The sequence below is a fragment of the Euprymna scolopes genome, chromosome 34, assembly GCF_053919585.1.
Source record: "Euprymna scolopes isolate OS-2025 chromosome 34, ASM5391958v1, whole genome shotgun sequence".
In the NCBI taxonomy this organism is placed as follows: domain Eukaryota; kingdom Metazoa; phylum Mollusca; class Cephalopoda; order Sepiida; family Sepiolidae; genus Euprymna; species Euprymna scolopes.
The window spans coordinates 55978050-55991379 of record NC_136515.1 but is presented as its reverse complement, the minus strand read 5'-3'; the positions used below and the strand labels follow the sequence as shown (position 1 = coordinate 55991379).

Here is a 13330-nt window from a genome sequence, read left to right as displayed (position 1 = left end):
GGAATGAAGGGTGAATGAAAGAAAAAGGAAATTAGGGTGAATAAACAAAGATGAAGGTAAGTACTACAATATATAAGCCTATATACTCGGTTTGTATAACCTAAATACTCTGATTTCTGTCATGTGTCATTATATATTATTATTGTATCGTGATACATCTTATGTATATCTGCTTTACCATCGAAAGAGTGTTTGCTTAATATGAGGATAGGCCTATGAACTTCATGCTGAATTCAATATAAACTTTTACGTAATGTAAATTTTTACGAAAAAACCTATAACTTAAGAACATGTAACAAGCGGATGGGGCTATGAAATATAACTATGCGTGTAGAGTTTGATTGAAAAAGGGAATTTATATGGTAAATGTATTCATGTCTGTCTCTACTTTAGATTTATCATTTGGTGGCAAGGTACAGATATATATGTATATGTCTATATTTGTATGAGTATGTATGTATAAGTGTATTTTAGGTATGCTGGTATGTTTGTATATTTTTATAGATATGTGTACCTATATATCTGTGTGTATGTTTGGATATGGATGTATTTCTGTGTGTATTGTATGTAGATGTATGTATATGCATATATATTTTCTGAACTATTAGAATAGGCTGTCTCGTATATGATTGTTGTAACAATATAGACTGCAAGAATGTATAAATGTCCGAATGTTGTTTATATATATGTTATATGTGTATGTATATGTGTGTATGTATATATGTATATATGTATATATGTGTGTATATATATGTATGTGTGTATATGTGTGTGTGTTTATATATATATATGTATATATGTATGTATGTATGTATATATATATGTACACCCTTCTGGACTGTGATAGCATAATATTGAATGTACGAAGGGGTTACCACGCTATAGTAATAAAGAAAAACGCTATTATTCGTCTCTGTATGTCTGTAATGTGTGTGTGTATATATGCGCGGGTCTGGCAAAATCTAGACATTTATAAGTATATTGATATATGTATATAGGTACATGTGGTATTTAGATAACTTTCGTGTTTTATATTTATTCATAGTTTGTTTGTTTATTTGTTTTAATTTTATTTGTTTTAATTTTATTTTATTTTTATTTTTATTTCATTTTATTTATTTTTGTCTTGTTTTATTTACCTTAATGTAATTCTTAGCTCTATTCCTACGTAGTTTCAGAGTTATTGTCTAATTTCAGTATGTGTGTTGAAAAAAAAAAAAAAAAAAAAAAAAAGCGTACAGCATGGATTCGCTTTTGGATATACGTATTAATATGTGTGTGTATGTGTGTGTTGTATGTGTGTTGCATATGTGTGTGGGTAGATGTAGATTAAAAGGCACCGGTCAGTACTTAGCTGACCATCGCTAAGGTTCCTAACTTACAGACTCCAAGACAGGAAAACTAAATTCTCAAGTACCTTATGCCATAAAAACCAAAAGTTAGCTTGGAAAGGGAAAGAAAAAGATGTTTATTATCTTCAAAAGACCTCACTCATCCTTTTACCGTATTTTATGACTCCCACCCAGGTTGCATGCTAACTTGATAAACGAAATAGGAAAATGTATTTGGTGGAAATATCACTTTCGACGGTAATTCTTGGCCTGAAGACGTAATCCCCCAACGTGGGTGATTACAGAAACATGTATGTACATATGTAGCCATTAATGTTTGTATAAATAAAATTAATATACCTGCTCTGTTCACTCATTGAGCACTATTTTGGTAGACACATGTTGTTTCATTGGATGTACTTCTAGGAAACTAAACTCTACTGACTATATATATATATATATATATATATATATATATATATATATATATACATATATATATACATATATATATATATATAATGATGGACTCTCCCATCGATTTCGACAGATGATTTGTTTATAGTGGTGAAGGCTTTGTGTAGAACCATCCACACATTTTGGTATTACTGCTAACCTTTGTCGGTGCAGAGGACTGCAACGGGACGGAGTATACAGTAAACCGCAGGTTTTTACATGAGAGTTTCTTTTCCCCTCTCTTTTATTCTTTCTTTCTTTTTTCTTTCTTTCTGTCTCTTTTTCACACACACACACACACACACACACACACACACACACACACACACACACACACGCACACACACACACACACACACACACACACACACACACACACACATACTAAAACTAAACTTCCATGAGCAAAGTTTTTTTCCTGTGAAACACAATACCGCAGAGATGCTTCCCAGCGGATTATAATATGATCGTTTTCAAGTCACTCATTTAACCCTATCTTCGAGTGGCCTTTGGACCTAGATAAGTAATGACAATTTAGTTAAATATATATATATATATATATATATATATATATATATATATATATATATATATAGTTTAAAAGAAAAAGATTTCTTAAGATTTTTGGAATTAACTTACCCTTCGTATACCGTCGGATAATAAGGGGAGGTTAACTCGTGCCAGGAATTTCTTACAACCCCAACAGAAATTGGTTCTGCACAGACGGAATCAGCTTTTAAGAGAAATGAAAAAAAAATGACCTTTAATTAAAATATTTTAAAATTCAAAATAAATTAAAAAAAAAAAGAGTAGCATCTGAACTTGTCATGCACATACGCTATCACATTGATGGCTTAAGTGATGCGGACCCTTATGCTGCTTCCTTAAATTATTACATATACAAAATAGTTGAAAGTAGACTTGGGTATACTTTCGGCAACTATCGCTTCAGTTACTCCCACTTCTCTTATTTTGTTCTTTCATCCTCACATTCCATGAGCGATATTTCTGAAAAAGTGGGAAGAATTGCTGTTTTCTAGATGGGAATCTATTCCATCTAAAATTTATTGTTGGCTTGTTTTTGACCTTGAAGTTATATTTTTTATTTTCTTTTAAGCTTCGTACATCACGTGGCTCCACTTCTTGTCTGGAGCGATTTCCATAAATATATCTATATCTATGTCTTTCTCTCTTTTTCTCTCTCATTAATTCAAAAAAAAATTTCGAGATTACAACTTGAATAAGTCTGTCAACTTAAAGCAAGTATAAATATTAATATTTATATGACTATCCTATCCAGATGAGGAAAAAACCATTCTTTGAAACTCCATGGAATTAATATATATATATATATATATATATATATATATATATATATATATATATATATATATATATATTCTGTATTTTGTGTACAGAAAGTTGTTAGTTGAGACAGATCATTGGTACCGTCGGTTTCAAGCCCGATAATAAGGCCCGTTTAAGGTATCCTTATCAAGCTCTCTTCAGCCAATATTCGAGACGAATACACAAAATATAAATACGCTCTTACAATTTGGATTTTCCTTTTAATTGAGCACTCTGCTGGAATTCTTTTTCCAAAAAAAAACCTAATCATATATATAAGTGAATTTGTCTCTGTGTGTGTACATTTCCCTACCAAACTACTCTGTCAATTTTCAGTCTACAGACTCGAGATTTGACATAAGTGGTATTGAGATTTGGGAAAATCTTTTTCATCGGTTTTCAGCCAGAAATTTGGCTGTCAAGTGGTCAAAGTTCAACAAGTTGACCTTTGAAAACTGTATCAAACTCCTGTGCCAATTTTGGGTCTAAACACTTGAAATTTTAAATATAGGTTACTTAGACATGGGTCAGACTTTTTAATTTGATTTGAGACCAAAACAATGAATGTGAAGGGGTCAAAATTGTGGTTACTTAAAAAGAATTTGACCTCTGCGGTCTGTACCAAATTACTCAGCCAATTTCTGGTCTAAACATTTGAAATTCAAATATAGGACAAACTTTTTATATGGTTTGGGTCGAAAATTTGAGCTATCAAGGGGTGTAAGTTCAAAAGATTTAACTTTTGTGATCTTTAACAAACTAGTCAACTAATTTTTGGTCTAAACATTTGAAATTTTACATAACGGGTATTCAGACATACGGCAAGCATTTTAATCAGTTTTGGGCGAAAATTTCGCTGCCAAAAGGTTGAAGTTCAAAGAGTTGACCTTTGCAGATTCTACCAAACTCCTCCGTCAATTTTGGGTCTAAACACTTGAAATTTTAGATGTAGGTAACTTGGACATGGGTCAAACTTTATTTTGATTTGAGACCAAAACAATAATTGGGGTCAAAGTTAAAAAAAATTTACCTCTGCGGTCTTTACCAAATTACTCAGACAATTTCTGGTCTAAACATTTGAAATTTTACATTAAGGGTATTCAGACATAGGGCAAGTTATGAACAGTACATAAGGCTCGAGCAAAGCCGGGCTGAACTTCTAGTATATAATATGTTTATATATATATATATATATATATATATATATATATATATATATATACATATATATATATATATATATATATATATATATATTCAATTTGTCTTTACATAAGCAGTAATTTGTTGCTACACAGTCATGAGCATGTTTCAGTCTTCTAGTGTCTAGCAACTAGAGACTTTTTCAGGCAACAATGCTTATTTACGAAAGTGGAATTCTCAATCAATAGTAATAATCAGTAACTTGCTCTACTTCCGTATTGAGCACTCTCGTATTAACCTCGTTATATTTCATTGGTTACCCTACCTTTGAAAAATAGCAACCTCAAATTATATATATATATATATATATACATATAGTTAAACCCATAGTTAAACGGTCAATATCGATAACCCATTCATACTCTGGTTTCATCAACATAAAACTATATATATATATATATATATATATATATATATATATATATATATATATATATATATTCAATTTGTCTTTACATAAGCAGTAATTTGTTGCTACACAGTCATGAGCATGTTTCAGTCTTCTAGTGTCTAGCAACTAGAGACTTTTTCAGGCAACAATGCTTATTTACGAAAGTGGAATTCTCAATCAATAGTAATAATCAGTAACTTGCTCTACTTCCGTATTGAGCACTCTCGTATTAACCTCGTTATATTTCATTGGTTACCCTACCTTTGAAAAATAGCAACCTCAAATTATATACATATATATATATATATATATATATATATATATATATATATATATATATATATATATATATATATATATATATATATATTGGGGATAATGTGAACCCATAGTCAAACGGTCAATATCGATAACACATTCATACTCTGGTTTCATCAACATGGCTTGACTATGTGAAATCCATCCGCTCATCTATACAGTTCGCCAAAGAAAAAATAACATAACAAGGAAGTGTCATTCCTCGATGTGTTAATAACTTGCACTGATCAGAAGTGCATGTCATCCGTATATCAAAAAACCTACTTTCACTAGAGTCTAGCTCAATTTCAACTCCGTATAATGGGGGGAAAAAAAAATCTTCTGCTGTTTACAACATCGAGCAAACACAATATGTAGACAATAGCACCAAGGCACATGAAGAGGAGATGGCTAGCCTAAAAGAAACCGTTCACTGAAATAATTATTCAGAGAGCATGATATTAGCTTTGAGGAAACACAATGGACACAACCTGAAAACTCACTACGATATACAAAAAAAAAAAAAAATCAGAAAATAAGTAATCATGTGATATCAGGATAGTGTTCAAGAGCCCCCTTCATAAAACATTATTACTAAGAACTGTGTAAATACAATTCCATGAAATTGTTGCAATATATAGGTGAAACATGACGCTCACTAAAAGTAAGGCTAGAAACTATAAAGACTGAATTCCATGTCAAAATCATAAAGACTGAATTCCATGTCAAAATCATAAAGACTGAATTCCATGTCAAAATCATAAAGACTGAATTCCATGTCAAATTATCCAGAAATTGAGGATTTCGAAATGCATGTCCTCAGATTTTGTTATTACTTGCACTACAGACGGGCATCAAAAAAACTAAGAAATCCTGCAAATTTGAGCACGTAATGCGAAAATGGTTTCCAATTTTGAACATTTTCCATTTTGCGTAAATTATGCGAGATGTCGCCCGGGTGACATCTTAATAATGCATTGTTGCTACATCTGAGTTGGTACACTGAACACTAGTCTCTCCCTCTTGGACAAGGTAAAGAAAAAGAAGCCCTAATTTAATTGGTCTCTCACTTTCTACCAAGCAACATCCCCTGTCCCATGTTATGTCCCTGTGCTAAGACGAACTTACTACATTTATGCTTCCTCAATGTAAATACCCCCCCCCTACCGATCAACTTGACATTTAGCAAAATCCCGCCCCTTCACTGTAGAAGTTCTAAGATTCTAGAAAGCGTTTTGCTCTCATAGCTTCACCCTTCGAACTACTCGCTTTTAGAATTCCCTCTCTCCTCCCTGCTTCCCTCGCTGTATCAAGACGCAGAAATTTAAATGTAATGTGAAAAAACATCTGATTGCTCAACTCCTCACTTAGGATTCCTCTAATAATCTGGCCCCTAATTTACCGTAGCCTCTTATATCCCAGTGGCAATGTGTCTTTACTTTGGTTAATCGAAGTGAAAAAAAAAGAAAAAAAGAAGAATGGAAAAGAAAGAAAAAAGAAAGAGAACGAAAAAAGAATTGAAAAAAGGTAAAAGAAAGAAAAAAGAAAAAAAAAGAAAGAAAAAAAAAGAAAAGAAAGAAAGAAAAAGCGTAAATACTTTTTATCCAAATAACTGGGATCTTAACAAAAAGGGTTGATATGTCATAAAATAAAAACAACCGAAACATACTTTGTACGAGGTAGTAGGATAACTGAAATCCTCTTCCTGAAAAGGCACTATCGGTGTGAAAATGGACAAAAAGATAGTTGTAGAAATTGTAGGTGTAAAACTTTCGCCTGGTCCCGCCGCACCATCGGCTGAAAATTGGGGCATCACGGGAAAGACCTGGAATGAAACAGAAAAAAAAAAAACGCAAAGAAAATTTAGGGAAATTCTGGGAAAGATGATGGCTCACTGGCAAGTTTGTGGTTGTCACGTGATACAATCAGCACCCACCTCAAGTGAAACAGAAAAAGAAGTTTGCCAAAAGACAAAAGGAAATAAGTTTAGCAGGTAAACAAAGGTATAGGAAATAGGGTTGGTGAAAAGACAATACATAGGAAGCTGTTGACCAAAGGAGCACAAAAGTAAGCTTAGGTGGGATTGTTAGTCGATGATTGGGATAAAGTAGGTCAATATAATTCAGAGTTAGTTTTAGGAGTATCAATGAGTTTTGCAAGAGTTCATGACATTTGGGAGTGGTTTGTAGGTATAGGAAATGGTGTTGGTAGAAAGACAATTGGTAGGAAGTTAATAATCAAGGAACACAAAAGGAAAGAGAAAAAATATAGCAAAAAAGGAAGAAAATAAGTTTATCAGTCAACAAACTTATAGGAAATGTGGTTGGTGGAAAAATCATGGATAGTATGTTGTTCATGAACACAAAAGGAAACTGAGGTGGAATTGTTAGTCGATGATTGAGACAAGATAGGTCAATATAATTTAGAGTTAGTTTTAGGAATGTTAATGAGTTTGTGACAGTTTATGACAGTTGGGAAAAGTTTGCAGACAGTCTTAGGTTTGCGACAGTTGGCTACAGTTATAAGTTGGGCACAGTAGAAGGCAGATTGTGACTCAAGCAAATCAAAATGAGCTGACATCAACTGAGGACAAAGAAGCCTCGACAGACTATGTCGATGTGAACTTTAGAATTCAGAGGGTTGATGGTGTCACACACATACCCAAAGTGCAAATGTGGCTGCTGCTGGTGCCATGTGCACGTCTGCGTTCTGTGACACTGACCATTTACCATATAAAATTACTATTTATCAATAGATGGATGGGGAAATTGTGACTAGTCATAAAAGAAAGTGTTAAGATCAACTCCTGTATTATTATTATTATGTAGTACTCCATCTTAGGACGTATCTGCCTCTTATATTAGACTCCTATACAGGTAGAGGACTGTATCAGGAGTCAAGTACAGGGTGGAATGGTAAAATTGTTGTCCTAGAAAAGACAACATAATTCCATTTCCGTTTGATGAAAACCGTTTTTCTATTTTTGTTGCGGACCATCTACTTAGTTGGCCAGTTGTTTACAAATACCAAGAGCGATAGGAGCCTGCTATCATGTCTGAAAGTGACACAATGTTCAATGAGCGAGATCGAAGATGCGCTGCTGTACAAATCATGCTCTCTACCGATGCAAGTTATGATAACAGGACCATTGCCAGCACCCTCAAAATGCATAACAGGGACATGTCCAGAGTGATGAAAACAAAGTTTCTGGCCACGGTATGATTTGAAATGAGGGCCACATCATGCCATCTCATATCTTCAAAGTCGGTTTGAAAGTCAACACCAAAGTGTACCTGGATGTGCTGAAGAGTGTGGTAATCCCCTGGTGCAAGCAGGTGGTCGTTGGCAGACCCTGGGTGTGGCAGCAGAAGTCAGCATCGGATCACAAGTATAAAGAGACCCAGGCTTGGTTTCAGAAGGAGTGCCACGATTTTGTACCCTTCTTTCACTGCCCCCCCCCCCTTCTCTCCTGATCTGAACCCACTGGACAGCTTCGTTTGGTCATACAGCGAGAACATCACCAACATGATCACCCACAACACCAAAGCCAGCCTGATCACTGCCATCTACCGAGTATTCACCAAACTTCTGCCGGCTGTTGTGGAAAAGGCATGCTCCTAGTTCCGGACCCGTATCAAGGCGGTGATTGAGGCTGAAGGCGGCTACATTGAATAGATGTCAACTCTACAACATATACAAGTTACCTGAATTGATTTTTTCAATAAAAGTTTTAAAATAAAGTTGTAGTGTTGTTTTCTTTAGGGCAATACATTTTTTGGTCTAATCTGTACTTTCTGGCTCAGAAGAATCATCTATTTTCCTAGCAACTTTAGCGCCAAAACAGACCATAAGTGAAAACAATAGATTAACTAAGATTTGAACCTGGTATCACTGATTCGATAGTTCTCAACTTTATCCATTAGGCTATTTTATTAGTGGAGGTTCATGGAGAACGTCAAATGTAATGTGAATGAACATTTCGCTGCACAACTCTCCTATAAATCTGGTCCCTAATCACAGTAGTCTATTACTTTTTATGCTAACTATTAGGTGAACTAAATTATTTGTGTATAACTGAGTACAATAGACTTGACCACAATTGATCGCAGTAGGACAGAACTTGAACCTGGTCGTGCTAATTCAATAGTGAACGACGCTATCTATGAGGTGATAGGCGGACCTCATCTGGTTGTGCAGTCGAGTTGTACTTACCTAAGTATATTTCCACATAATCCTTTTGACATCCTTCTGAGTATTCGATATCGGAATCGACCACATCCAAGTACATTGGGCGACCGATGCTTCCAGATTGGATCAACCAGGAACACGAGAGATTGCTGTTTGTGAAAAATCAAACATAAAACAGAAAGTAATTATTTAGACAAATCATCATCATCAACATCATCATCATCATCTAATAATAATGAGACAAAATATTCAGGAAAATCGTTGAGTGCAGAAACCAAGGCACACATTCAACAGATGAACATCAACCAGAGACAAATAGAAATAGAATGCAAAAATACAGAAAAAAAAGACATCAAACGAACCCAAGAGAACTGAAACTGCCAGCAATTCAATAATCTGCCTCCCCAAATTTCTACTATTATATAAAAGGGACTTTGTGTGTGTGAGCGTGTATTGTGTGCGTGTGTATTGTGTGTGTATGTATTGTGTGTGTGTGTGCGTGTATATATTGTGTGCGTGTATTGTGTGTGTATGTAGTGTGTGTGTGTTGTGTGTTGTGTGTGCATGTATGTATTGTGTGAGTGTGTGTTGTGTGTGCGTGTATTGTGTGTGTGTTGTGTGTGTGTATATGTATTATTTGAGTTTGTGTTGTGTGTGTGTGTGTGTATTGTGTGAGTTCATGTTGTATGTGCGTGTATTGTGTGTGTGTGTGTGTGTGTGTGAATTGTTTTATTCTATAGTCTCCACAACGGCTGGGCCGAATCTTATGAAATTTCATACAAATATAATTTATGTATCTAGCAGTGTTCTTAGATAAGTTTTGTATTGGAATGTCTTCAATAAGTATCGATAATCGATAATCGATAATCGATAATCAATAATCGACAAAATCTGATTTAAGAAGCAACGGGTGATTCTGACCAAAGTTAACACCTTATACAGCTTAACATCGCAAGTGCATTTGAGAAAGTTTTATTACCGTACAAGTGGAAAGGCCTGGCATATAAAAATCAACAGTAAGTATTTTGATATGACAGGAGCGTGTTTGAAATGAATGTTTTTATTTAAAGCACAATTGAACCATGATACTTGACTTTTTTTATTTTAAATTAAAATTCAAGCCATTATAAAAACACAAGAAGAAAGGCTAGGCATATAAAATCAACAGTAGATTCTTTGATATGACAGAGACGCATTCGAAATGAATGTTTCTATTTAGAGCACAAGTGAACCATGATACTTGACTTTTGCATTTAAACTTTAATTCCAGCCATTATATTTAAAATATATTTTATAAAATCAACAGTAGTTTCTCTACAGTGCAATGTAGATAGCAATATACTTTGAACTAAGTCACTGCAGGGAAGCATGTCAAGCTTCCTCCCAGTGTATCGTGATGGGTCCCGAACTAGAGCAGGCAATTAAACAGTTTGATTGAAACATGGTTGAAATTACACGTTTCGATGACAAAAATATGGGAGAGTGGAACATTCGTTGATCATCATTCAATCCCGGGCAATGTCGGGTCTCCCTGCTAGTAAATAAATAAAAAATAAAACACCCGGACACATTCTTGGATGGTGCTACACAAAATATTCGAAGAAGTAAAAGAAACAATAACTGTTGATAACACCAACCAGACCTCCACTGGAGAGATGCAGAGGATACTGGAACAATAGGGAGGCTTATTGTTACTCAGATTCCAGCGGAGACCAACGGTCATTGTTTGTGAGAAATAAATGGTAAATGGGTGTTGTGATAACGCAAAATGATTTGTAGAGTTTATCAAAAGCGGCAAGTAATGGAACTCTGTGGAGATGTTCTGTCACTCAAATTCCAGAGAACACCATTGTTATTGCTAGTGATTGATCACTGATGAGGACTTAAGCGCAGACTCCTAGTGAATAATTTATAATAAAAACATTCACATCATCCAAGCATCCTTCGAAGAAAATACGGTGGAACCAACATTGGTTGGTGTGACAAAAAACGGTCATGAAGAGTCGAGGAGAATAAAAAGAATGACGACGGAGAGCAGCATTTAGACTTTAGATCAAAGTGGATCTAGGAGTAATGCCAACTGAAAAGATAAATTAGGGTCTTACAGACAGCTTCCTTTTGTTTTGTTTTGTTTTGGTTTTTTTTACAAAGGAGTCACCACTTATCAAGGCCCAGAGGCCACTCGAGGATAAGTGTACAGTAATCAATGGGACAGTGATGTAGTAATTGTTAGTAGTGGAAATTTGGTAAATTGAATTACTTAAGAAGACGGCTCATCAAGAACTTGTTTACGTTAGACTTGAAGATGACCATATTGTAGTCAGCCGGAAAGCAAGCAAATGGAAGAGAGTTCCACACGTGTGCAGTTCTAAGAAAAAAGCTTTGTTCATGGAATCTACGTTTAGGTTTAGGCACGGATAAATTGTGGGTGGGGGGATTTAGATCGTGACAAATTAATCGCTCTTCTTGTTCTCCCTCTTGTATCTATCCTTTCGCCAGCTTTCTTAATCTATTTATCTCTCCGGCACTGAGTTAATTAAGATTAATTACATGTAGATTTAGAACTGATGACCAGTTTGTGCACAAGAAGTATAAAAATAACCGGGACGAAGGACAACATAGGTGTGGAGTTTGTATATTTGGATGGTGCATTGATATTCCGTATTGTTTATAATGGAATATCCCAAGCTTGTGTTTTGTAGTTAATATTATTATGTTTAATTGTTGAGAGAGAGAGAGAGAGAGAGAGAGAGAGAGAGAGAGAGAGAGAGAGAGAGAGAGAGCCAGCCAGACAGACAGACAGACAGACAGACAAACATATATATATATTGGCAGCAAGTCATTATTCAAGCACGTCTGATTGAACACGACAGAGTTATTTTTTTCCGATCTTTCTGGATATCTTTCCCATTTGCCGAGCGGTCTTTTTAATTTCAGCAGGCATGTTATACAAAATGGCGCCCAAGAGTTGTTGTTCTCAAGCGCTTTCTATCGGTGCATCCGATTATCATCAGTAGTGATTGTTGTTGTTTTCTTTTTCTTTTCCTTTGAGGCTTGGTGTATTTATAATTTGTTTCTTTTTTCTTATATATATATATATATATATATATATATATATATATATATATATATATATATATATATATATAGAGAGAGAGAGAGAGAGAGAGAGAGAGAGAAATCCAACGTAACATCAACCACAGAATATGGCCATGAATACTATAGGAGCACGGGAAGACGAATAAAAAAGGAGAAACTTTTAGGTCTCCACTCAGATCACAATCTTAAGGACGTTTAATGTCACTCAAATTCCAGAGAAAGCCAACAGTCGTTATCAGCGAAGAGTCAATGTTAAACGGCTGTTGCAGAAATGCAAATTCATTCATAACAGTGATTGAAATGCGTAAAAAGTACGGAGACACTTGTTTTTACTAACATTCCAAGCAATGAAATCTGAGCGATGCTGGTAACCATATATGTGAGAACTCCAAGTGAGTAAGAAATATTACTAGTACTACTTAGTAGTAGTAGTAGTAGTAGTAGTAGTAGTACCAGAATGAAAAGTAGTAGTAGTAGTAGTAGTAGTAGTAGCAGAAGCAGAAGACGAGGAAGAATTTTCATCTGACTGAATTTGATTAAGAAAAATAGAATAAGTTACAACCAAACCTGCCATAGAAATGTGGATAATTTGGGGATAAAAGATATTTCTTTTTATTCCGTACAGCCACAAGATTGGTGATTCCACCGCATTGAGGACCTGAAGGAAACAAAAAAAGATAAAAATAAATAATTGTCATTGAAATACAATTATAATTACAAGAAAAAATTTGTAAACATCGAATCAGAATTGATATTGATTAATCTTCAATTTAAATTTATATTATACCGTACTTTCGAGTAATTGATCCAAATCCGGGGTTAATTGCGCCAATTAAAAAAAAAGTGCTTTTTATATGCGTGGTTGCCAAAAGAGAACTTTTAGCTAGTTGGCACAATTACCCCAAAGTACGGTAACTTTTGCTTGAATTTATATTAAAACAGTTTGTTTAAATTTATATTATAATCCTTAGTTTAAATTTATATCAAATTATATTAAATTATAATCCTTTGTTTAAAT

General features: G+C 34.4%; 1 protein-coding gene across 1 annotated transcript in view; it reads right to left on the bottom strand.

The window, feature by feature from the left end:
- The window catches only part of LOC145259209 (cubilin-like), a 217986-nt gene that overhangs the window by 90283 nt on the left and 114373 nt on the right, over positions 1–13330 (bottom strand). Inside the window, exons 9-12 of the mRNA XM_080117044.1 lie at positions 12880–12970; positions 9238–9362; positions 6695–6850; positions 2427–2520 (exon numbers count right to left, since the gene is read on the bottom strand). Coding sequence (XP_079973170.1) covers positions 2427–2520; positions 6695–6850; positions 9238–9362; positions 12880–12970 — 466 coding nt within the window. The remainder of the gene's footprint in view (positions 1–2426; positions 2521–6694; positions 6851–9237; positions 9363–12879; positions 12971–13330) is intronic.